This window comes from Dermacentor variabilis, chromosome 9, assembly GCF_050947875.1.
Source record: "Dermacentor variabilis isolate Ectoservices chromosome 9, ASM5094787v1, whole genome shotgun sequence".
Classification (NCBI taxonomy): domain Eukaryota; kingdom Metazoa; phylum Arthropoda; class Arachnida; order Ixodida; family Ixodidae; genus Dermacentor; species Dermacentor variabilis.
In genome coordinates, this window is record NC_134576.1 from 151,413,983 (window position 1) to 151,441,378 (window position 27,396).

Sequence of the window (27,396 nt, forward strand, 5' to 3'; positions counted from 1 at the left end):
CGTTCACATCACCGGAGATCTAGGAAACCCACTGCTATTGCTAAGGATGCACCGCTTCCACTGACAGTCCACAAACTTCCACAGAAAACTAGCAGTATTAGCAACGAGGTTCCTAAGCAGAAAGTCTAGACTAACATTGCCTCATGCGAGGAGTGGCCGCTGTTGCCAAGGCTAGACGAACCAGCGGAGAAGCAAGATTTAGCACGCTCGCCGAATTATGCTTCACCTTCTGGCAGCAGCCCAGACGACGACAAACAAGTTGTCACCATGATACGGGCCCTTATGAACACGCTACGAGTACTACTGACTGCCATACACACCCCGGCGGCTCGAGGTGCACTTGAAATACTGAATGCTCTGAATCCGGTACTGTCCTGTCTTAAGAAGCACCATGGCTGCTCCTCAGCACTCATTCCTTAAAAAAGTCAAGGAAGCGTTCCTCTTCCAGTGGAATGCCATATGCCTTAAATCCCGCATTTCTGACTTTCGACCGTTTGTTTTCAAGCACAGATTTCCAATCATTGTCATTTGTGAGCCAAACATTGAGAGCGCCTTCCGCCTATCAGGATATGAAGCTTTCATGTCCCACCTATACCGACTGCAGCAAAGTCATCGTCTACGTCAGATGCGATTTCACTTATCCTTTACACCCAGTGGCACCTGATGGCGACAATCAGTACGTATGTTTGACTATGAAATGCAAGAACGTTTCACTCACGCTGGTAGGTGCCTACATTTCACCTTCGAGTTGATTTGACAATGCAAGGCTAAGTACAATTTTAGCAGCGACACCTGGACCATGGATTCTTACCGGCGATTTCAATGCGCATCACCCGCTATGGCGAAGCTTGAAGATGGATTGTCGAGGAAGACATGTACTATCCTTCGCGTCGGACCATGAACTCTGCTGCCTAAATGATGGCAGTCCCACTTTTCTGCAGGGATTGACATACAGTAGCTGCCTGGACTTAACTTTTGTTCCAAGATGCCTCAGTGCCAGTGTGAAATGGTTTCTGGACAACGAAACACATGGTAGTGACCACGTTCCAACATACGTTAAAATCGATGGCATACGCAAGTCACACTCTACCACAGTTCTTCAACGCATCGACTGGCCTAAATACACGTTGCTCATGGAGCAGAATTGCCAAAAGATCCAATAATGTCCACCTGGCAACATCGAGGAGTTCATCAACGATGCTGCTCGAGAAGCCACAAGAGTTTTTTGGCCTATTCCTAAATTTTCTGAATTCGAAGCAGAATTGGAGCGGCTTCGAGCAATTCGCCGTCGCGCGGAACGAAGATACAGGAGCACCAAGTCCATCTACGACCTAAGGGAGGCGAGACGCATGCAGAAGAAGATCCATCGTCGGATCAACTCCCTGCAGTCTCTAAGATGGAAGACTTTTTGTGATTCCTTTGATCCACATAAACCCCTATAACATATATGGAGAATGGTGCGTGGTCTTCGAACATGACCATAACAACGCCACCCCTTCAAATGCCTGGCTCTCAGTCAAGGTCGCCGAGAGATCGACGTAGCAGAAGATTTCTGTTTAAGGGTAGCGGGTCTACCATCCTCGTTTCCCGTACATGACCCCCTTGACATTCCGATCTCGCGGGATTCTTGTATGGACAATCTGTTTTCCATCTAAGAGTTACAAGTGGCGTTGGCAGCGTGGAGACGTTCCTCATTGCCTGAGCCTGACGGGGTGACTTACACGGCTCTTGGCAACCTCGGTCAAACAGCCTGGCATGCTCTTCTAGAGGTGTACAACAATTCATGGCGGGAAGGAGTGGTTCCAGCTGCATGGAAGTCCAGCCGCCTTGTGCCTCTGCTCAAACCAGGTAAATCACCCCTAGATGTGGCGTCTTATCATCCCATTGCTCTGGCCAGTTGTCTAGGAAAAGTGATGGAGAGGATGGTGCTGACACGTCTAGAGTGGTATTTATAACACTACAAGATATACCCTGACGCTATGGCAGGCTTTCGACACTGACGCTCTTCAGTAGACAACGTCATAGATCTTGTCTCGTCTGTTCAACATGAAAAGAGCCTAAGGAGACTGTCAGCGGCGATGTTCCTGGATGTTAAAGGCGCTTATGACAACGTAACACATCGAGCCATCCTGGACACCTTGGACGATGTCGGCCTAGGGAAACTTGTGTTTCGATGGATATTCAGCTACTTGACAGACAGGTCATTCTTTGTGCAAACAGAGGATGGTGCATCATCACAACACAACACCTACCGCGGAGTACCACAAGGTGGAGTCTTGAGCCCCACTCTATTTAACCTCGTGCTCATTGACCTGGTTCACACCCTTCCACAATCCGTCCATGTGTCGATCTAAGCAGACGATATATGCATTTTGTCATCAGGAGTGACGCGTCCACAGGTGCGCGCCAGACTGCAAAAAGCGGCCACACTAACATCCAGCTATCTTCGAGCACGAGGTTTGGAGGTGTCCTCCCAGAAGTGCTCTATGGTCGCTTTCACGCGCGAAGCAATGAGACAATACGTTTTTAGAATTAATGGACAGCCTATTGCCTACGAAAAGACGCACCATTTTCTAGGAGTAATAATAGATCGAGGCCTCTCCTGGAGTCCTCACGTCTCTTACTTAAAAAGGAAACTAGGGATGATAACAGACGTGCTCACATTTCTTGCAGGAAAGTCATGGGGTGCATCTGTGAGTGCAATGCTCCAACTCTATAATGCACTGTTCTTGGGTCTCCTACGCTACAGCTTACCTGTACTAGGTGTGACCAGTAAGACCAACCTCCGAGCCCTCCAATCTGTACAAGCTCAAGCTCTGCGAATTTGTCTTGGCCTTCCCAGGTGTGCATCAACGGCAGCAACAATAGCCATCGCGCATGACCACCCTATCAATACGTATATTCGTGTCGACTCCTTAAGGGTGCACATCAGGCACTTCGCTCGACTTCCATCGCATCATCTTGCTTCCCTTCCTGCCACTTGACCTCGTTCAGCGTTTAGCAGAATTATTGCTGCCAACCACTGAAGTTTACCGTCAAACTTCACACCTGCAGCACGACCATCTCTACCGCTGTCGTGCCTGCATCCACTCCAGGCCCTTATTGTTATTCCCGGCATCAAAAAGAAAATGGAGATGTCATCTATCGCCCTCAAACAAACCGTTCTTTCATTCTTACATGAAAAACACAACAAACGCACTCACATTTAGACGGACGATTCTGTCTCCTCTAAAAGTTCAGTTGGAGCAGTGGTACGTACTTCCCGCTCAATCTGTCACTATCAAATTCAAGACGTCTCACGTTACGTCATCGACGGCTGCAGAACTCGCAGCTATCCGTGCTGCTCTGGAGTTTATAGGTCCCAAATCACCACATTCATGGTCTATCTTTTGTGATTCAAAGGCAGCTCTCCAGTGTCTGCTGTCCCCTTTCAACCACGGACCAAATGTACAATTAGTCGCAGACATCCGACTACTCCACCATTACGCAATCGACAAGGGACACAACATCATCTACCAGTGGATACCGGGTCACTGCGGAATTTTGGGAAATGACAGTGTGAATGACGCTGCCCGGTCGGCCCATGATGGTGCCCAGATTGTAACCATACCGCTGTCAAGGACAGATGCAGCCACAAGTCTTCACTCCCTTGCACGCGAGGTTACGCTAACTCTGTGGAACACCAGTGAATTCATGAACACACGTCTTCACAGATTGGACCCAAGTTTGCAACTCCGTCTTCCACCAGGGTTGCCACGAGCGGAAGCAGCACTTCTATGCCGCCTATGGCTCGGCGTGGCTTTCACGAACTCCTATACCTTCCGCATTGGAATGGCCGACAGCCCTGCTTGCGACACGTGCGGCTGCGAAAAGATGATCGCGCACCTCCTCTGTGACTGTCCACGTTACAATGTGCAAAGAAAAGTGCTCGTGACCGTGCTCGAAAAACTGGACAATCGCCCCTTCACAGAAGAGAAAGTTCTAGGACACTGGTCCAGATGGGTTTCGGCACTCAAGGCCTTAAGGGCTTTGCTCAAGTTCTTAAGGACATGTAAATTGTGCGAACGCCTTTGACTATTGTTGCGCATAACATCGCGTTACTGTGTGCATTTTTCAAGTTTTTTTTTTTTTGCTCTCTTCCTTCTCCTTTTATTCCCTTTACCCCTTTCCCCTGCACAGGGTAGCCAATAGCCGGTATTTACACTGGCTAACCTCCCTGTATTTCCTTCCCTTTTGTCTCTCTCTCTCTCTCTCTCTCTCTCTACCCCCCCCCCCCTCTGTCAGACAGCTTTTCTCACTGCGTGCAAGGGAGCTTAGCGATGAAATGGATGTCTCACTCCTCGAACATTGCTTAATGCATCAAACCAAGCTGTTACCTCCTCGGGAGTGGCAGGTGGTAGAATGTGATATATCTTTTCTAGAAGTTACAAAGCATGCTCCAGAGCTCGAAATCCGAATGCGATTCCTAGAACTCCAGTCCAAGCACCCCTGCACAGTGTTTTACACAGACACTTCTAAGTAACATGCTGGAGTATTTTATGCAGCCTTCGATCGATCCTTCTTGGAATCCGGTATAATCCACCGGGGAACAAGTATCTTTCAGGCTGAGGCCTATGCACTGTTGTCAGCTGTGAAGCTTATAAAGAAATTAAAACTTCATAAAGCAATTATGTATACAGGCTCCCTAAGCTGTGTAAAAGCCTTGAAGTCACTCTGTAAACAAAAAAATCCTGTACTTATCTAGCTCTATTCTGCTCCGTGTAGAGTGTATACATTTAACCAGCATGTCATTATATGCTAAGTGCCTGGCCATTGAGGCATCAAGAGTAATCTGCTAGCAGAGCAAATGGCCATGTCAATTACATCGCATGTTGTAATTCCTACAGCTACTGTCCCTGCCACAGATTTGCACTCTTTCTTGCAAAAGAAACTGCGAACCCACTGGCAACACTTGTGGGTCACTGAAACGAATAATGAGCTTCACTTGATTAAGCCACAGTTAGGTTCATGGCCCTCCACAACAAAAGAATGACCAAGTGATGTCCTTCTCTGTCATCTCAGAATAGGACATACGTATGGCACCCACAGTTTTTTGCTCACTGGTAATGAACTCCCAACTTGCGGTAGATGTGGTGAGAGGCTGACCATCCTCCACGTCCTCCTGGAGTGTTGGGAAGCACAAGCTGAGAGAAAGAGACACTTTTCTGTAGCATACCAACAGCATATCCCTCTTCATCCCATAGCATTTCTTGATCCAGAACCGTTTTTTGACACCAAAGCAGTCTTAGGTTTCTTGAACGTTGTTGACTTGCATGTTTTTAGCCCTGTAAATTCATAGCACATCCTCTTTCCAGAGGATGTCGCTGTGGTAGTATTTTTGTATAGCAGGGCTCTGTTAAGGCAGGAGTGCTTCTTGCAAATGTATATGTCTGACATATTTTACTATATCATCATTATTTCGCATTGTGACTTTCATGTCCATAGTAGACCTCATTAACCATTGGCATAATTTTTTTACATATAGGTTTTATGCACTTTACAGCAACTGTTTCTTTTTTAGGTCCCTTTACAGCCACGCAACATCTGCCTCTCATAATTCATAGCTCCACTGCGATCTCATTAACACCAGCCTGGCGCTCTTTGGCCATACTTGGCCCTTGTACCATAAAACACCACATTCATCAACATTCATCATCATCATAATTCTACAGATGAATCTTGGTGACTTTTTCAGAATAAATGGTTTCTGTGGGTTTATGTGACTTCAACTCGTGCATGCACCTTTTCTGTGCTGCTTTTCAATTTGCAAGCATTTCTGTTCACGTCAGGAGCAACAAGTCCAGCTGTTCAACATTATTCATTAGCTCAGTTTCTGTTTCTATCCAAGGTGTCACCTATAATATGCTGTTGAAAGGTGTCCCAAGGAGAGAACAAACAAGCAGCGTAACAGTTTAATTTAGCCTTACTTTCGATGTTGCAGGGACTAGTTTCGTATAATTCCCCTGTCACACAGTCGCTCGATTGCGAATATGTACAATCTGAATCTGCTCACTCAAGTTTGCATAGCGCCCTCAAGCTCTGGCAGCTAAAAAAACTCAATCCTGGTTGCTGAACATAGAGGAGTGATTATATTTAATCATCTTGAAAAAGTTCATCCAGACGGGACTCAACTGCGATTGAAAGTGCCATGTTCTCGACAGTGTGGCTGGGTCCCAATGGCAGGGACAGATGTGCTGTAGTAATTTCAGGAACAGCTTTTGCATTTGTGGCAAAAAATAACATGCATTTCCTTGATCGTAAGCAGAGAATACAGACCAAATAAATATGAAGTGCTTTGAGGAAAAATATGAACAAAACATCCTGCACTCAACAAGTATATAGGTACGTCGCAGTGGATGCAAGTGTTTCATCTACTGCTTTCTGAAGAGTGGTTTATCGCAGCATCACCGCCACTGGTGACGACGCCAGAGCCACGCGGAGAGTGCCACCCATTGCACTACCTCTTCTAGTACACTGTAACCTCGTGTTCGCCCTCTTAGTCACTTGTGAGTGCGGAACCAGGGTGAATTTATAAGTTGCTTGCGGAACCCCGAGGAGAGGCCTGCAAAACCTATGAACCCACCTTGAGAACTGGACTGTAAAACTTTATTATGGTCCTGCAGGATGGCCCATTGCTGGTCAGCGAGTAGTGAACTTCTGAGGGACTTCTTCCACTTGTCCGAGGTAGAGTCGGGAAGAGCCTTTCTACACTCCCAGAGCATGTGTGCGAGTGTTGCTGTGTCTCCGCATGAGGGGCATGTGTCACTGGGGTATAGGTCGGAATAAAAAACATGTAATTTGGTGGGGTTTGGGTACATGTGTGTCTGTAGTAAACGTAGTGTTAGCACCTGCAACCTGTTAAATTTGGGGTCCGGTGGCGGGGAGATGCGGCGCCCCAGGTAGAAGTGCTTTGTAATTTCACTGTGTATAATGAGCGCGTCCCGGTTGTCCTCTAGCTCTACGAGATGGGGTTGCCCGAGGATGGTGCAGTCGGTAAGCATGCTCGCTGCGTCGTGGGTGATGTCGTTGAGAGTGAGCACCTGGCACCCAAGTGAGATGGGCGGGGAACCAGATGAACCGTGTGGTGCTTGAGAGTGCTCAGATCAGCGCTGTGGAGGAAGCATAACACCTAGTCGGAGACGATGCCATGTTCAAAGGCTTTGACGGCCAGGCTGGAGTCACTGTAGACCACTTCCCGTTTGCCGTCTAGCACGGCCAGGGCTATGGCTACTTGCCCCATCACTTGAGAACCCATGTTCTAAATTATTTAACTAACCGATATAAAATTCCAGAAGTAAGCATTTAGCTATTTTTCGCCAGCCAGATGCTCTTCTGATTAACATTCCTGCCATCTCCCTTTCTTTCTTCTTCTTCCTTCCCAAGCAGCTTTGCAAATATATCCTACCAACAAATTTATTATTGTAACTCAAACTTAAGGGGAAGCTTCAGCTCGGGGACTCCTATTTAAATCCATGGGAAATCTGCAATTTTTTTCTTAGCAACCATTGCACCGAATTTGATGAGTTATATTGAATTTGGAAGAAAATGTTAAAATGCAGTGATATCAAAACGATTGCTTTTATTTAGGATGTCAACATTTTTTTTATAAAATTAATAAAAATTTCAAAATCTCAATAAACAAAATTGAAGTATACAATTGTGTACCTCGGCAACTAAAAGTGATATTGCAATTCTGTAAACTGTACCTAATAGTGCATCTAAAGCGGACAAGAACGATGCGTTGTCTGCCACCCTTAAATATACCAATAGTTTGAGAATATGTCATTTGCAAAATATTTCAGACATTGTAACAAATTCACATAAGTTGTAAATTCATACATGAAGCTTGTCTGCTTTAGATGCTCCAACGGACACAGTTTATAGAAATTCGACATTTGTTTTGATGCTGAGTTACGGATTCGTAAACCTTGTGTCTATTAATGCTTTTTTTCAAGTTTACTGATTTTCAGCAATTATTGTAAAAAAATTCCATGTCCTAACCTAAATTTCTGCTTGTTGCAGTCACTGTAATTTAACTTTCTCCTAAATGCAACGGATTTCATTCAAATTGGTTCAGTGCTTTCTTTACAAGAATATTTCTGTGGTTTGCATTTATTTGAGTAGCTGGCGTCGTAAATAGGCCCGAGCTAAAGCTTCCTCTTAAACAATGCATTATGCCGATTCTATAGGAAACCCATGAAACAGAACACTGACGTATACATAAGTAGGTGAAAAATAACGTGAAATAAACATGAACGAGGGAGGAACACAGGACAAGCACTGGAAAGCGGACACAGAACAGTGCTTATTCTGTGTTCCTCCCTTGTCCATGTTTATTTTGCACTGTTTTTGAGCGATATATTCATGCCATCTAGCTCGCACTCATACCATTTTAAGTATACCCAAGCCCATGACTGCATGGCGCATAGAAAAAAAAAGCACTCAAGAAAAGTAAACATTCAATGGAAGCTTCGCGGGAGCTGCTATCTCAACCAAGGAGTTGCCAAGGAGTTGTCTGGTTTGATGTCTAGCGAAATTGTTGATTCATTGCCAGTCGAGTAAGTAGCTGGCCGTCTTGGAGATAAAGCTGATACATAAGCGCACTCGTTTCGAAGTACCGAGGTGAAGTGACAGTCTCAGGATGTTCTTTTTATTGTGTTTGCTTGAGCTGTGCAGCACGGCGGGAATTTTTCATTCTTAAAGGCAGAAAAAAAAGGAAACTGAACGAAATGTGCCATATTCCTGTTTATTGTGCAGAAAGAGGTGTCAGGACGAGTTTTGTGCAGCCTCTAGCTTATTTGGACCATGTTGCTGCCCTCCTGGCATGTTAGCAAATATTCATGATTACTTCTTTTCAAATCTCTAACATTGTTATAGTGACAGATTTTCACAAATATTACTGATTCGCAAGACAGCAGCAAAAGTTGCTGGAAACTTCTATAGTTGTAGTATATAGTTGTGGTTGGTCCACTGTAGAATAATTATGTGGCCTTCAAATACTAGTTAGAAACACTTTACTCCAGTTAGTGAACTGCTTTCATGCACATAGAATCAACGTACAAAATATGGCACCATCTCGATTCTACTCTCCTGTGCAATCTCTTTACTTTTGTTGTGCTGTCAGTCTCTCACGTTAACAACTAGCCCAGTCTCAAACCTTATTGCAGTTTCTTGTGATTTGTTGTTTTTCATGTATTCTACAGTTAAGCCTGCATGGAACTTTTTTCCTTAGCACACGGCACATACTCTTGTCTTAATTTTTCTAAATGGTTTTCTTCTGATGCATTAATTTGTGAAATTGTAGGCTGGTATACAGCTTTGTTTGCATGACTCACTGCTGATGTGTGATCTCCCGTAGTTCTTACGCTGTTTTTTTTTTGTCTGATGTCAAATTGGCCGGGGAAGGCCTCAGATGGCCAAGTGTCCAGTGTGGATTCAGACCACGGGAGACTGTGGACAGGGGTAAATGAACTTTGTCATGAGCAGCTGCATTTGTAAAGCATGAGTAACAGGTTGGCAAATAGGATTCCGACAGCCTACATTTGGGGCTACTTTGGAAAGTTTCCAGAAACCGCACAACACAAGATTCTAAATTTTTCTTGTATTGAGACAAATAGCGTTTAAAAATTTGATTGGATGCCTGTGCACAATTATAAGAAACCTTATGTGCATTAAAAAGCTATTACCACACAAATTATTTTAAAACAACATAGTTTGATGTCTTGTCATTCTTAATCCAAATAGGTGGCTCACAGAATGGACTGTTGGAGCCTAGTTGTTGGTGGTTGCATTCTCTCTTACAATGTGGATTATTTAGATCCTTTTTAATCGCAAACATGTCTTTCTGTTCACACATGCTAAGATTTAGTGCATCATCAAGCTCCATATTCTTATGTTATGTTTCAAGGCATTATTTTTCAACTCACTTATGCATGTGTTTGCTGTGGATGTGTGTTTTGGAACGCTGCACAGCATGGGGGGGCATGTAGATTCTTTGGAGGATCAGTTTATATATAGTGTCTCATTGTGTGCAGTCAGAGTTTCTGCATGTTAAAACTGAGGACAGATACCATAATCATAAACTACCACTCTATAGCCAGCCACTCTAGCAGGGGCAGCAGCACTGGTTATTTGAAATGATTAGATCGTCAAAGGCATTTGTGCGCTTGACATGCTGCTTAGTACTTTCGGGTGTATTGTCTAAGGTTCTTCTTTGCTGTGTCACTTGTCATTTATTATATCTTTGTGCCTTAAATGTGGGCAGGATACACAGCTGGCTTTTCAGTGGCTACAAACATAAAGGCTGCTTGTTTTAAATAACAGGTGGAAGACCAGGAGCAGGCCTTGGGTCTTGAGCCGGGGCAGCCAGTTCCTGTGATCCGGAAACGTGGTCGGCCACGGAAATATCCTATCGCGGAAGGGTACGCTTACGCACTATCATTTGGTGGCTGAGCGGTGAAGAGCCGCCATGTTTATTGCGGGAGCCAGCCATGCTGTGGCGGACACAGCTCAGATTGCCACCATCCAGTCATGTGCTGGACCCACTGAGGCGCTCCACTGTGTGCCCAGCCTACTTTCTCATCATTGCAGTTGGAGCGGTGGTGCTACACATTCATGCAGTAAAGAGAGTGTTAGGAAGATTAGTGTGTTTATTAATTGGTTTGGGAGGCAAGGAATTTGTTTTGTAATGAAAAGGTTACAGATAGTAGGAGCATGTGAAGGAATGGGATGTAAACGTAAATGCATATATGAGACGAAATTATGTGTAGTTATACAACTTCAGTGCAGGCTGATGCCAGTGGGGCCAGAGGGTCCATGTCAGAAAGAGTATGGCTTAGGGTTGCAAACAATTCATCTGGCTTGGGTGAGCAGCTGCAAACGAGGTCTTGGTTGTGGTGGGATTACAAGTGGGTTGTGGTGGGATTGCAATACGATGTTACTGAGAGCACTACGAATATGATGGTTGTGCTGTAGGTAGCTCCTGTGAGCTTGATGTGGGCTATGTGTCAACAGAGGCCTTTTTGTGGAACTCATAGAAAAGAGCATCGCTGTTCATTGCGGTCAAGGATAAGCTCACAATAAAGGGACTGGGCTTGCTTGGTGCATGTAACTGTGACACTCTTGTCAGAGTGTTCATCAGAATTGGGAAGAAAAGCTCAGTGGCATGCTTGGATGCTTCTGAGACATGTTGTGGTAGCATCTGGCAAGGTGCCTGCAATAAGTTTGAAGGAATTGGTGCCAGTGAAACAACAGCCAACTACAGACTCATTGTCTGCAGCGGGCAAAACGCTGCTGGTGCCGAGTTGCAAGGGCCTGTGAGACAGCACATTGAGGGATTGTGAAGCCAGTTTCTTTGATATTGGTGATCAAAGACACTGTAAGTGCATTATGAGGAAGATTGGACAGCAATGATGGCACGACAACTAGAAAGGCACAGTGAGGATGTGCAGATCTGGTCTCACCACGGTGTCCCCCTATGAACTTACTTGCAAAGACATTCATGTAACCAGTCGTAAAGGCACTGCTAGCTGCTTTGGCATTATGACAGTTTGAACCTAAGGCAATTGGGACGAGAGTGCGCCATAACGGTGGTAAGCAAGAGCGTGGACGTATCGTGATCATTGCTGATATAAAACAGGATTAGTGAGCGTGGACTTGACGTGACTGGCTGTGCAGTGCAAGGTTGTTTGTTGCCAATGTGCAGTCGTCGTGTTGTTTCCACGTTGTGGCTCCTTTGGCGTTGCCATCTGTGGCGCAGTGCTCACGAAGTAGTGAGGAGGACCCTCCATACACATTTTACAACATAAGCTGTTATGGGCTCATTCCAATAATCATTTAGGTTGGCCCTGGTACCTGCCGCGACCGTCGTTGTCTGTAGCAGCTACCGCCGGGATTTAGAAAAAAAGATTACCCAGTTCCCGCCGGGATCCAACCTCGAACAGCTGCGTGGGAGTCACCTACTCTACCACTGAGCCACGCCAGCACCTGCTAGCATGCAGTGGAAAAATGCCCTATAAATGTGTCCTAGCACACAAGGAGACACCAGGGTGCCTATACTGACCAGCGAAACCGGGAATGCTCAGGGATTTTGAATAGACTGGAAAAATTCAGGGCAAACTCAGGGAATTTGTGCTTCAATCAGGGAAAGTTAGCTGCCATTTTACTGAAAGGGAATGAAAGTCACCCTAATGCTGGCTCAAGTAAAAGGAAGCATAACAAATTGTCTTTGATGCTGTGTTGTCGGCTGGAGGAGTTGTCAGTGTACAGTCAACGGCCGATTTTCTGGATGCCCCGTTTTAGGGAAATGCTTGATAATGCAGACGGTTTTTACATGTGTCCCCATAGAGTCAATGTATAAGAACGTCTGTAATTTGAGACGCAAGAACACTTCACTGTCCAATTTTCTGGGCTCTTTGCTGTGACCGCAGGTCCAAAACAGTATTAATCAAAGCCAACACCGCCGTTTTGATTATCTTGCTGCCTCGAACCAGCGCTCTCGCACTCAGCTTCGCTGGCAGCTGTAGCCACCACCGCAGCAACGTGAGGCTTAGCTGCTTCAATGTTTGCTATTAAGGTTCTTGCCATTCGGTGCCGTGTTTTTCATTGAAAGAATTCACCGCTGTTAGTAATGGCACCGGCTCCGCCTTTGCAATCCTCACGATTGGCTTCGATGCTTAGAAAGCATGGTGCGTTGCATAATGCGGCTCCCGAATGACAGCTTCGCCTCAGCAGTGGGATGTTACGCAGTGAAGCATACATGAAGTATTGCGGTGAAGCTTAACAAGCGTGGGAAGGGGCAATTGTCACGAGACACAGTACATATTCCATAAATACATATGTGTGCACCCACCCTCTTCTGTCACAGTAGGAGCACCGATATGAATAATAGGTGTACAGAGCTTTTTCGGACGTGTCTGTGACGACTTGAGCCCTTAAGTGCAGTAAAAGACATGCATCCATTTTTTTGGACGTTTTCGTGGCCCTTAGGGAGTCCGAAAAATTTGATGTTTACTGTACAACTGACCAAGAGGGTGCTTCAAGTCATCCGTGACGCGAACACGCGGCGGAATGAGGACAAGAACAGAAATGATCGTCATATTCAGGAATGATCGGGAAAGGAACTGTGCCTCCTCTACTTTTAAGGAGTTTGAGCTCAAGAAGCTCAAGAATGTTGGCTGACGGAAAGATGAAGGTGACCCTCATCCAAACCAAAATAAACTCTTGAAAACAGTGAAACACAAAACAGAGGCATTGTGCATGGGCTGAGAGTATGTGAGGACAGTTGAGGTTGACTTTCCAGCTGTTGAGAAAAATCTCACTTGTGACAAAGTTCAGGCCTAATACCAATGATCTTGCTATCACTTGATAGAAATAGCTAATTTTCGAAAGTATGCATCTCTTTTTTTTGTATTTGAACATGTTCAACTCGATTGCAATGGCCTTTACCATTTTTCTTTTTTGAAGATATTTACTGTGCATTTTACTAACCCCTCCCGTCCATTTTTTATTTTGAATAAAATAAACACTACTCCCTACTATTCAAACTAGATTATGTTTTTTTCTTATTTTCTTGAAATGCTCACTTGAGAGTGCCAGCATTAGGCGAAGTGGTGTCAGCCTGTCTTGACTTAAAATAAAGTTCTGTGTCGCTCAGGGAAAACCTGGAAAACTCGGGGAATTCGAAAATGTCAATTTGGTAGACACCCTGAGACATGCACTGCGATATGTGTGCCACATAGTGTCAATGCGCATACATTTTGCATAGCATTTGCATAATAAAACAAAGCTTTCTTTGCCTCTTCTCCTGAACTTTCTGGGTGCTTCTGTGGCCTTGCTCGCATGCACTGCTGGGTTCCTTGCAACAGATGGCGCTCACCGCTGTGCATCAAAGTGAACGAGAATGTCATTGTGAACAAGAATTTACTCAGTTTACTAGAAGCTGAAACCAAGATGTCATGTTCCGTCTTTGTCAACTTGCCTGAGAAGTGCACTGACTAATCAATCAATCAATCAATCAATCAATCAATCAATCAATCAATCAATCAATCAATCAATCAATCAATCTGTTTATATTCATCTTTCATGTACACGATACAATGAAGATAAGTGGCAAGAGAAAAAACTGGTTTGTTGCAGCTTGACTGAGCTCTTGCCACCCATACAGCAGCAAATGTAATGCACCTGCTGACTTAAGCAGATGCAGTTTGCTTGGCACCCTCATAAACATTCACAGAACCTGACATATAGTGAAAGTTTCTTCTGTACCAGGTAGAATGTCACAAACTGGTGGAGCACATGGGAGCTGGCCTCAGACTTATGCTAGTGTATCAAGTGGCATTGAGCACTCTTGATTCCTCATGTGAGCTTTGACAAGTCTGAGCATCATGCATAAAGCTGTGTACCTGATTCCATTGCCAACCTCCTCTGCAGGCTTGACAGCATGGATGATTCCCGCCGCCCTCTGAAGCAGGAAAAGATAACAGATTCGTTCAAGCAGAGAAAGCGCATTGACCGCTTCGAGGGCATGCCCGAGGAAGAAGTTGCCAAGCGGACCTTGCCCGACCATTTGGTGCCCAACCTGGACATTGTCATCGTATGTCTTTCCCTCTACTGTGTAGCTGGCACAGGTTTCTGCTCAAAGTCTTAAGACTGCTCAAAGAAAGCATGTCCAGTTCATTTTAATAATTTAATGTCTTAGTATGAAGCGAATGTGACACTGTGAAAGAAATACCTGTTGCTGCTTTGGTCAGTTAAAATGCTTATGTCAAGCTTCATCACAGAGGGATACTACACTGAAGTAAGTAGTATAGTCAGGATGCATTAATGAAGAAAGCAGTCGCAATTAATTTTTGCTTGTGCTTATGATAGAGTAGTGTTGAGACTGAAAATTGAAGGGATGCTGAAGGGAGTTATCAGCTTGAGTGCAAGAGAAAATTGAATGCCCGCAAAAAGTCTTGCTTTGAAGTGTGGTAAAGTAAAGTGTGGTACCAGCTTACCTGATTTAACATGTGCCAATTACAACCAGTCAATTGTATAGTCACTACTGATGATAAGGTATATATTAGGCTGTATTTAATTGTCAAATAAAATGGACCTTGGCCACATTTATTGGATACGGAAGAGAGAAAAGTTTATTGATGGAATAGGTTGGCTTTAGAAGCTTGTTTCCTGCCTGCTACTCCACAACTGTAGTAAAGGGTTAAGGAGAGAAAAAAAATTAGGTGGCAATGCAAACCTTGATCGGGAATAAGTGCACTTGACCATGGATGGAAGGGGGAGTTTGGGCAGGGGAGGGCACATTCCCGGTGTGCTACCCCTGGTTACGCCGCTGATGAGCTGGCCCTTGTGCTCTGCATGTAGTAGTCGGGAAGGTGAAGTATATAGTATGCAGTATAGTATGCAGGTTTGCGCATTAGATGGGCAAAAGAAAGCAGTCATGGGACATGCGCTCACTCTCTTTTTGTCCTGTCTAAGATGTGTGTTAGTTAAACTGGCAAGTAGGAATAAACTAGCCCAGCAACACATTCTATTTAGCTATATCTCTTCAGTGAAGTTACTGTCACATGCTATTGCTGATGACCATGAGCAAACGGTTTAGAATATTGTGACTATCATGTTTGCTGCACAGTTAAACCCACTTATAACAATATTCAAAGGGCCAAAAAATTCCATTGTTATAGCCGATAATTGTTGTAACTGGGCAGCATGAACAAAACGGGGGACTGACATCAATAGAATTTACTTTGACAAAAGGAAGTACAGTTGAACCCACTTATAACCACTTATAACAGAACCTGTTTTAACACTATATCAGATATAACAATGAACAACCGATACATGGCCAACTTTTGTGGTGTTCTATGGTAAAACAAACTGCTTACTGCAATAATCCCACATCGCTTCATCAATTACAACAATTGAATCTGGCTACTGGGTATGTGCCCAAGAATGAGAGAAAAATAAAATAAAAACTAACAAATGCAAGCCCCTTTGTCATACTGGCTTTCGTGCCATGCGCAGCCCCTGCACTGCATGCCTCTGTAGCATTGCCTTAAAAAAAAATAAGAAAGAGTGAGCTGCTTCGTCACTCTCTTCTTGTTCCGCGCATCCTGCACGGCATGCCTTCGTCACATTGCATCGCAGGCCTTGCGCAACCCTCTTCCTTCCATCCTCGTTCCGATGTCGAAAGGGTGGAAAGGAGAACGAAGAGGGGCAACAATGTGGCCATGTGGGGTGCACAGCCCGAAGGTAGGTGTGGCAATAGCAGCTCGTTTCTTTATTTTTTTCCTGGATATCGCATTTCTTTTCAGCGCAGACACCCAATATCCAGATTTTATTGTTACAACCAATAATGTGCCATGGGTACATCGTAGGAAGTAATTTGATTTACCATAGAACACACCAAAAAAATTTCAGGGTGGGGCACGCTCACGTACACATGCATGTGACGCCCTGTCATATGTAAGAGGCAGGCAACGCAGAAAGGAAGAAGAGGACGACGGGCGTGTATCAGTCTGAATGGCACGAGCCCTCGAGGCGCATGACCCAAGCTGTGATCGAGGGAGAAGCGGCGCCTAGCTGGGATTATTGGATGTGGCTCTGGGCCAAGAAGGTTGCAGCGTCAGCATTGTACTGGCGATGGCAGCCATGGAGGTTCGGTCAAGTCCTTGACGCTGGCGGTCCAGGGGGTGGCCATCGACGTAGGCGATGTTCGAGCAAGGCTCTTTGAACCTGCTGCAGCCTCTCACGGCAGTGCCGGGCACTCGAGGAAGGATCCCTCTTCCAAGGCAGACCAGCACATATGATAGTCCCCGGGGAATCTCGTCGGCACTCGAAGAAGCAGCGGAGGAATCCGGAGTTAGGCCTAACCGGTGAGGTTAGGGTGCAACGTCACCGACAGAGTTCGGGACACCGACATCAGAGACGGACGAATTAACTGGCCGCGTTTAACAGCAGTGTTTAATTAACAGCAGCGTTTACGGAGTCGGTGAGAACATCGACTTTGATGAAGAACCGACACGCTTCGGACTTGGAAGATATGTGCGACGACAAAAGCCAGTAAAAATGGTCCTTTCTAGTAGCATTGCAGCCATAGGCTAGGGTAGCCTGACTTTCGCGTAGTAAACACCAAGGAATAATGTAGCTGGTAATAAGGACATGTTTAGTGATCATTAAGCAGGTTGCATAAGTGTTAGTATTTATTCATTGTGTTTTAGTTTGAGTGAGTTTTATTTTGAGTTTGGGGTATAGTGTAATTAAAATATGTTTGCGGTGCTGCTCTGCGCCTCCCAACCCCATCTCTCGTAACATCCACATGCCCCTGAGATTGGTGACTCACGACACGCCTGCTGCAGAAAGGATGTGCCACGTCCGCCATCAAGCCCGTGAGTGGTGGCACTGGCTAACACCCTCAGGTTTAGTTCTACTAGATAAACATAAATGCCTCAGAAAGTGGATGGGAAAACGGCGCCGTGGTAGCTCAGTTGGTAAGAGCATTGCACGCATAATGTGAAGACACGGGCTCTTGCCCCACCTGTGACGAGTTTTTTATTTTTATAGCAATTATACGGACACTCTAGGTTAATTTCTGCCGTGGTCATCGCTGTGAGGTTCCGTGTATAGTCCACTGGCTATAAAATAGTCACTGCATGCCGTATGCTGTATGTGTGAGCGAAAGCATGCGATGGTGAACCAGTGATCATGGCTCAGTCGCGCGCATGCAACAGCGAAAGGCAGGGACAAAGCACGCCACCTTCCATTGCACGCCGCCTTCCGTTCCGCTACACCTTCCATTGCATACAAGGTTTCCGGGCCGCATTCTACTCCTGGCGGCACGGGCGGCTGCAAGCACCCAGCCTGGCTGCTGTAGCTTGAAAGCCATCCGCAACGATACACAGACTCCGTGCTGCGCTGTGTTCTTGCGGCGTAGTTTGCGTTGATGTGAGTGGTCGTACGAAAGTCAATTCGCTCACTGCTGCTGCTGCCGCGTTTCCTCACTGCAATGTTTTGATAGTGAGTTTCTGCGGTCATTGAGTGAAATGTGTTCATGTTGGCTTGTGCATGCGCGACATCATGCTTGTTAATCTAGTTATATTCACGGACAACTTTCTGTGGCTATAAAGGGAAAGCTAAGGAGTCAAACTGTGCACAAGTGAGAGTGCTTCTGAAAACAGTCCCGCATTTTAATCCCTGTTAGTTTAGGCTGGAGAAGAGGAAACAGAAATGCCTTATTAGCAACAGTTAAAAAATTCAGTGCCCTTCCACTCTGTGAAGAAGGATGACCAGCGAAGCTGTGTATGTGGGCCCCTTAATGGCGAACTGCCCCTCTGCTGCGGGTCCGCCCGGCAATGCACTGTCTTCGGCATAGGCGCTCGTGCGGGGAGTGCTTAATGCCTGTTTCATCTCTGCCGCACATCGGCTCGGTATTGCACTATCTTCAGGACCGTCCCACATACGGGGACTGCTTAACGCTTGCTTCACCTCTACTGCGGGTTGGCGCAGCATTGCACTATCTTCACATATGGCGAATGCTTAACGCGTGCCTGTGGTGAAAATTTGCAACTGGGAATGCATTTGGTTCGAGTTCAACTGGCTTATGGTACAATTCTCAGTTGGTCCCCATTGCAACTGGTCCCAGTTGGTCCCCACTGGAACAGGTTACAGTGCCTATTGCAACTGGTATCGATTGTGCAGTAGGGATAGTGAGTTATGGCCAGCAGGAACTGCAGGTAAACATTTACATACAAATGGGATTCAAGCTGGCCATAGCTTGTATGCACCTTTGCGGTTGCCATCGCATGTCACAAAGAAACAGCCGGTTCATTGAACTTTATGTAGCCGAAGCAGCTTGGTGTTGAAATTGAGATTTATTGGAACAATTGCAGCTTGTGTTTAACGACGAAGCATTCTGAATGCTCCCTTGACGTGGCACGAGTTTACACGTTTCGTAGCTCTTGCACATCACCACCTGAACGAAATATTTATATGCATTCAATAAGAAAGCAATCACTACTTCATACAAGCAATTCTACCACACATCTTACTTCTACGTCATACACATGCTGGTGTATCAGTAGTTCTGATGCACATAATACAGCGTGACCTGATGTAATGCCAAAACTGTCCTTGAGCAGAAGCTATTGGCCACATAAAGAGTATGCAGTGACAAATAACTCCTGTTTAGCAGTAACTGCAGCTTTTAGTTTAAGTAGATCATGACACAACTGACCACTGAGATAGGAGTGTTATATATCAAAAACCTCTCAAGAAACATTTTTCTGATCAAGTATTCAGAAGTGTGAGATCCTATTTCATGTGCCCCTGTATGTGATCAATCTTTTGTGCAAATTTGAATGCCTATGCAAGAAAAAACAAGTTTCATTATGAGCACGCCTTGATCGAATGAGCCTGTAACAGTGGGTGGAGCTGCATGTACACGCAAGTGTTCATTAATTGTCATATTTACAACTGAAGTGAAAATCTTGCACTGCAATTTTTTAAATTCAAATCATGTTTTATTCGAAGCTCACGCTTCTGAATTCTGCATCACTAACACTATCAGCAGAGTTTGTGCTCTGACCTTTTCTTATAAAAGAATTCAGATGTGTAATGTACGAACTGTCGCATGTTTTGCAGCTCTTGTACATCACCATCTTATCTTTATGCCTGCATATGGCTCTATTATGCCAGAGCCTTTTTTCTTTTATTTTCTTGCCCTAATATAGCCTACATACGGAGCAAGTTTGGGAATACGCTCTCTATGTGCTTCTGTTACACATTAGACAGAGCTACAGATGCACACTAGTTTACACAAAGCACAAGTTTTGCACAACACTGGTTCATATTGACACATGTACTCATTTATCCTTTTCTTAGGGACTGCACTCATCTGCTAGCAACTTAAATTTATCGCTCAGCGCAAGGTGCGCCTGCATGATTGGAACTTACTGGAGTGTTATCGTTCATTCTATTTCTTGTGTATACATGTTCTCGCCGAACCTAGAGTAATCAGATTGTATGCACAACACGAATTGTGTAGTACTTTCTGGAAGTAATGGGGGTACCATCGATTATGCTGGAACCTTCTGCAAGTGATGTAAAAAATGTTACGTCAGACTCGCAGATAATGGGGCTCAAAAACAAGCACCAAACTCTCAAGCATTCTATGTGTAGAGAGGTTGCGTAGTACAACACTTGAGTCAATGACACTGTGCTGCAGTATTTACACCTTTGCGATAAAGAACCACTTGCACTCGAAACATAAATAAGATAAATATATAATTACCTCCAAATGGCAGAATCAAGACCAGGGAAAACTGCACATGTCAATCCACACATGATGTATCCACAAAGCCGCGTAGTCATTGTTAAAAACAGGTGCCATCCGTTGGCCTGTAGTCATGCTGTCTTCCAAGGGTGAAAATGTCCAACACTAATACTGCATAAATGAGGTTACGCAGGCGATGACCCCACAAGTTCCTCTTGAAAAAATCTTTACAATGGCGCACGCCTCATTCCATGCCTCGCTCGACTAGGTTGCTGTCAATTTGTCTGCCGAACTACGCCGTCACATTTCCACAGTTTCTTCTTTGTGATGCAGTTTCTCGCTATTGTTACGAATGATGTTCACTCGAGTTCAGTAACGGTGTAGTTTGTCTCCGCTTTTGTAAGTGTCCGACTAGCGTAGGCAATGACATGCTCACGGCCATCGCAGAGTTGAACAAGCACAGCACCAACACCCGCATTGCTGGCGTCAGTGTGCAGCTCAGTTGACGCCTCCGGATCAAAATGCCGCAGTACCGGTCCAGAAGTCAACAAAAATTTCAGCTGTTGAAACGCCGACTCGCAGTCAGCAGTCCACAAGTATGGGGTGTCTTTGTGAAGGAGAGACGTGAGGGGAGAGGCAAGCTGTGCGAAATTCTTGATAAAACGTCGGAAATATGAACAAAGGCCCAAAAAGCTTCGCAGATCTTTCACCGTTTGTGGCTGTTGGAAGTCGCGAACCGCTGCTATCTTTTCAGGGTCTGGTCGTATGCCGTCTTTGTCGACCAGAAAGCCTAGTACGAGGGCTTGACGCTCACCGAAATGACATTTCTTCGAGTTTAAAATAAGGCCAGCTTGCTGGATACAGTCAAGAACGATTGACAGGCGCTGATTGTGCTCGTGAAATGTCCGGCCATAGATAATGACGTCGTCTAAATAGCACATGCAAATTTCCCATTTGAGTCCGCGGAGCACGGTATCCATAAATCGCTCGAATGTCGCTGGAGCGTTGCATAAGCCAAAGGGCATAACGTTGAATTCAAAGAGACCGTCAGGTGTCACGAAGGCTGTCTTCTCCTTGTCTGAGGGGTGCATGGGAATTTGCCAATATCCTGACCGCAAATCAACAGAAGAGAAATACGACGCGGAGTGGAGGCAGTCGACGGCGTCATCTATTCGTGGTAGGGGGTACACGTCTTTCTTTGTGACGGTGTTTAGGCGGCGATAGTCCACACAGAATCTCCATGAGTTGTCTTTTTTCTTGACTAGGATCACAGGAGCAGCCCAAGGGCTAGATGATTCCTAGATCACTCCTTTCTGTAACATTTCTTCGACCTGCTCGGCGATGACTTTTCTCTCTGAAGGTGAAACGCGGTAGGGCTTCTGACGAATTGGCGTTGCTTGCCCTGTATGGATGCGGTGTTGCATACGAGACGCCGGTGGTGTATGGGACGCTCGTTGGCCTTGAGCAAAATCAAACACTGTGGCGTAGCGAGCGAGCACAGCTTCCAGCAGACACTGCTCACTAGAAGACAGCGACTTGTCAATCATGCGCTTAAAGTCAGCAGAATTATCATAGATGGAGTCGGGGTTGGATTTTTTTTCGGCAGTTGACATTTCGACCGTTCCGACGCTGACAATGGCTTGTTCATCAAAACTTGCCAGTTTAAGTCCTAGCGGCAATGTTATAGATTGGGTTGAAACGTTCACTGTCCACAAACGAGTACAACCATCAGTGGTAACCACGAGGGAGCGAGGGACTATCGCATTTTTCTTGAGCGCATTGTTATAATCGGGCTCGGCTAAACCACAACAAGAACCTGTACGAGGGCGAGAAGTAGTGACAGGTACAAACATTGCAGTCTGAGGGGGCAAACACACATCTTGTGACACGGTGAGAACGTCGGCGGCATCACTGGTGCTATCTGTCATTGAAGTTCGCGCGTCGCGGCGAAGAGAAATCGCGCCACTTCCACAATCCAAAGTTGCCCCCCACTCACGCAAGAAATCAATTCCTAAAATAATGTCATGCGTTGTACGTGCAAGCACAGTAAATTCACTTCTAAATGTCTGCTCCCCTATCATAACTGAAACAGAACAGACCCCAAGTGGGCGTAACATTTCCCCGCCAACTCCACGAAAGGTAGCGTTCCGATCCCAAGAAAACATAACTTTTTGTCCAAGACGATTTTTGAAGGACAGGCTCATAACAGAAACTGCCGCCCCAGTGTCAACTAAAGCAAAAGCACTCACATTGTCAACTAAAACGCACACTTTGTTTTTAAACAATTTTACACAAGGGGGTCTTGATGAAGATGAACATATTGCGGCCTCACCCCCGTCGGTCGCACCAGCTAGTTTCCCAGCGGCGGCGGTGATAACGAGCGACGACGAGGTGATGGAGAGCGTCGTTGTCGTGTCGGTGGTGGTGTCAGGCTGCGATCGGAAACGGGGGAGTCACTGCGGTTTGCGCGTCCCTGCTGCAGCCGCTGGAAGGAAGTGGGATATGGCCAGGGCTCATCAGCGGGCATGCGGGGCGTGTAGGAATTAAACCGTGGAGCACGCTGCTGGCGGCGGTGGCAATACCTAGCAATGTGTCCAGCCACACCGCAGCTTTAGCAAGTGCGGGAGTCACGGCTTGTCGCGGGTGACACCGGTGACATGGGTGTCATGGGTAGAAACGCACTCTCAGGCTGGTTGTAGGAGGGAATAGCCCGCGGAACAAATCGTTGTGGTGCATCTTGTCGGCGTCCCAGACTTGTCGGTTGCGGTGGCAAGTTGCTGCTCTCCGTACGATCAGCATAGGTCCTGCGAGGTTCTCGGAAACTCTGAGGTGCCCAGGTGGACGGTGGCACACGAGAACGATGATCAAATGCACACTGATGGCACACATGAGCGTCGTCAACAACTTTAAGGCGTTGAAGCTCTTCTTTAACTACTTGCCGAATCACTGAGGAGAGGTCGTCGTGGGTTGGGACGGACACACTTGCAATAGTAGTAACATTGTCCAATCGTCCAAACTTTGGCCCAATCCTTCTCATTTTCAGCGCTTCAAACGCCCGGCAGTGTTTCTTCAGATCAGACGGAGTACTAAGATCGTCCTTCGTTATAAGAAAATTATAAACATCTTCAGCGATTCCTTTAAGCAGATGTCCTACTTTTTCTTCGTCTGTCATGGTAGCGCTGACGATTCCGCATAATTTCAGAACAGCCTCTATGTACGTTGTACACGTTTCGCCAGGTAATTGAGCTCGTCGGGAAAGCGTCTGCTCAGCTTCCTTTTTCTTAGAGATTGGGTCCCCGAAGCACTTGGTGAATTCTTCTACAAAGTTATCCCACTTGTTAGAACGCTCTCGTGGTTTTCAAACCAGAGGAGTGCGGTGCCAGCGAGAAAAAAAACCACGTTATCGAGCTGCTTCGTAGAGTTCCAGTGGTTGTGGCGACTCACTCTGTTGTAGTGTTTAAGCCAGTCGTCGACGTCTTCGTTGGCCTTCCCCGAAAAGGTGGGTGGCTCTCGCAGCGGTGTCCAGTAGCCAGCCTGACCTGCGTGATTGCTGTCTGGTCCGCCGCAGGAGGGGTCGTCATTGCCTTCTCCGGAATCGGCCATGTCCGCTGCTTGTGGTCGTAAACCGGCCAAGCGCCTACTCCGTCGGACAGTTGGTAGAGCTAGGTCGTCCAGGATCGTCCAAGATTTACCCAGCACCTCCACCAAAGATGTTAGGAATGATGTTTATTTACAGGGTGAAACGGTGAAACGAGGTCCGAGAGGGAAGCTACAGGCCAGGCCCAGCCGGCGCCGAGTACCGCGAGGTCACACGCGCACACTCTACTTCGTCTTTCTCTGCCTCAGCCGCAGCCGCGCAGTGCTGCGACACTATTAAGAAAAATTATGCTGTTTATGTAAGGTAACAATATTATTTTACTTGTATTCGAAATAATTTCAATTTATTGCTATATTATTATTGTTGTTTGAGCCAAGAGGTTTTAGCCGAGCATGACAAGACACGCAACTAACATTTTTTTTAAAAAATGGCCTTTTAAAAATGGCATTTTTCTTTTAAATGTGGTCATGGATGCGTAGTTCACTCTAGTAAGCACTATGCATTGTGGAGCATCTTCTTTTTTGTCGTAGCAAAGTAATCGCTGTGCTGCAAACACCAGTTGTTTCCAACAAATACCATTCAGCTCACTAGCGCTTAACTAGGTGACGACATCAGCATAACAAAGTTGGTGCAACATTACCATAACACCACAGCTTAATGTCACGAGACGAACCAATGCCTCATTGGACAACTGGAAGAGATTAGGGCCAAGTATCACAAATTTGGTGCGCTGAAACTAAAGCACGCTCACGTGTCAAGGCAACATGCTCCGCATATGCTCAATGGGATCATGCATCATTCAATTATCTATATAAATAAATCTTTTGTCAGATAAAACCCATCTCTAATGTTGCACTCGTTGCAGCATTATATCACTTAGCTCATCTTTTTTATGTGAACAGTTGTGTGAGTACTTGTCTTGATATCACTTGGATCACAACTACTATAGTTGCTACTACACAACTGGTAAAAGTTCCAGTTGGAATCCAAATGGAAACCACTTGCTTCCAGTACAGCTGGTTCAGGTTCCATTTGGGGCCCAACTGAGACCATCTGCTTCCAGTACAACTGGGTATGGTTCTAGTTAGATCCCAACTGGAGCCAGTTGGTGTCCGGTTGGCTTGTAACTGGAACCAGTTGCATCCCAGTTCGTTTCTAACAGGGACCGGTTGGCCTGTAACTAGGACCAGTTGGTCCCAGTCAATGTCAGTTGGAGCCAGGTGGATTCCAGTTGAATATTTTCACCTGGGGCTTCACATCCGCTGTAGTTCGGCCCGGCATTGCTTTATCTTCGGGATCGGCCCACATATGGGGAGTGCTTAACGCCTGCTTCACCTCCACTGTGGATTGGCCCAGTATTGCGCTATCTTTGGGATCGGCCCATGTATGGGGAGTGCTTAACGCCTGCTTCATCTCCACCATGGATTGGCCCGGTATTACTCTATCTTCGGGATCAACCCACGTACTGGGAGTGCTTAACACATGCTTCACCTCTGCCGCAGATCAGCCCGGTATTGCACTATCTTCGGTATTGGTCAATGTAAGAAAAACTGTTGGTCTATGTCCACAGAGATGAGATCAGCCAGAACCTAGTCATAAACAGCTTCGCTGTAATAAGACAAAACATACCAATGAGTGTAAAGGTTTACTTACTTTGTGGATTTTCCCTTACACATCTGGGGAAACTTGAAACCGTTGCACATGGAAGCTATGTTGATTCAGCGTCTGTGCCGAGCAACCAAAAGCACTGTCAAACACTGCCAGACTACTTGGCGCGGTAACACGTGCAGCAGCCATGCGCTAGTAGCTTTCCCTTCATAGCCACATAAAGTTGTCCGCGAGTATAGTATGCCTCTGTTTACAAGTGTTTACGGCCGATAAAACTACTATCCTTACTTCACATCATCATCATCATCATCATCATCATCATCATCATCATCATCAGTCTGGTTACGCCCACTGCAGGGCAAAGGTCTCTCCCATACTTTTCCAACAACCCCGGTCATGTACTAATTGTGGCCATGTCGTCCCTGCAAACTTCTTAATCTCATCCGCCCACCTAACTTTCTGCCGCCCCTTGCTACGCTTCCCTTCCCTTGGAATCCAGTCCGTAACCCTTAATGACCATCGGTTATCTTCCCTCCTCATTACATGTCCTGCCCATGCCCATTTATTTTTCTTGATTTCAACTAAGGTGTCATTAACTTGCGTTTGTTCCCTCACCCAATCTTCTCTTTTCTTATCCCTTAACGTTGCACCCATCATTCTTCTTTCCATAGCTCGTTGCATCGTCCTCAATTTAAGTAGAACTCTTTTCATAAGCCTCCAGGTTTCTGCCCTGTAGGTGAGTATAAGACAGCTATTATACACTTTTCTCTTGAGGAATAATGGCAACCTGCTGTTCATGATCTGAGAATGCCTGCCAAACGCATTCCAGCCCATTCTTGTTCTTCTGATTATTTCCATCTCATGATCCGGATCCTCCGTCACTACCTGCCTTAAGTAGATGTATTCCCTTACCACTTCCAGTGCCTCGCCACCTATTGTAAATTGCTGTTCTCTTCCGAGACTGTTAAACATTACTTTAGTTTTCTGCAGATTAATTTTTAGACCCACTCTTCTGCTTTGCTTCACCAGGTCAGTGAGCATGCATTGCAATTGGTCCCCTGAGTTACTAAGCAAGGCAATATCATCAGTGAATTGCAAGTTACTTAGGTATTCTCCATTAACTTTTATCTCCAATTCTTCCCAATCCAGGTCTATGAATACCTCCTATAAACACGCTGTGAATAGCATTGGAGAGATCGTATCTCCCTGCCTGACGCCTTTCTTTATTGGGATTTTGTTACTTTCTTTATGGACGACTACGGTTGCTGTGGAGCCGCTATAGATATCTTTCAGTGTTTTTACATACGGCTCATCTACACCCTGATTCCGTAATGCCTCCATGACTGCTGTGGTTTCGACAGAATCAAACGCTTTCTTGTAATCAATGAAAGCTATATATTGTCTTGTGGTAGTGACGGTTGAGAAGGCAGCAAAACTGTGATTAACGAAACGAGAGTTTTATTGGGTAAACTTGTGCCCTCAAAAACAGGCTGCACTCAAAGGATGATGGTAGCGGCGAACACGATCGGCGGTCGTCGAAAATCTGATAAGCGGGTCAAGCGCGTTGGCTTTTATACATCTCTCGTCGAATGTTCCAGAGAAATCGCTGGGACCCGCGTGTCTTCCACAAAGTTCCACATTATTCGCGTCGCGCACACATGCAATCAGGTAACACAAGTTGCGGTGAAAGACAGTGGACGGAACCATCATAACATTCCAGAAATTTCTTTTACATGCAGGCGTGTCCTGCGATGTGCGATAACATTTGTTAGGCGGCGAGAAGTGGTCGCCTGATAAAGATAAGTACACGTGTCATTACCCCCCTCTTAAAGAAAAGCATCGTCCCGATGCTACAAATATAAGAGAGCGAAACACAAAAGGGACA

The 27,396-nt window shown here is 45.7% G+C and overlaps 1 protein-coding gene across 5 annotated transcripts in view; it reads left to right on the forward strand.

Moving 5' to 3' along the window:
* The window catches only part of LOC142557839 (uncharacterized), a 265,220-nt gene that overhangs the window by 118,732 nt on the left and 119,092 nt on the right, over positions 1–27,396 (forward strand). For all 5 annotated transcript variants that reach the window (XM_075670036.1, XM_075670038.1, XM_075670037.1 and 2 more), the window contains 2 exons: positions 10,363–10,460; positions 14,470–14,632. In XM_075670036.1, the coding sequence (XP_075526151.1) occupies positions 10,363–10,460; positions 14,470–14,632 (261 nt within the window). The remainder of the gene's footprint in view (positions 1–10,362; positions 10,461–14,469; positions 14,633–27,396) is intronic.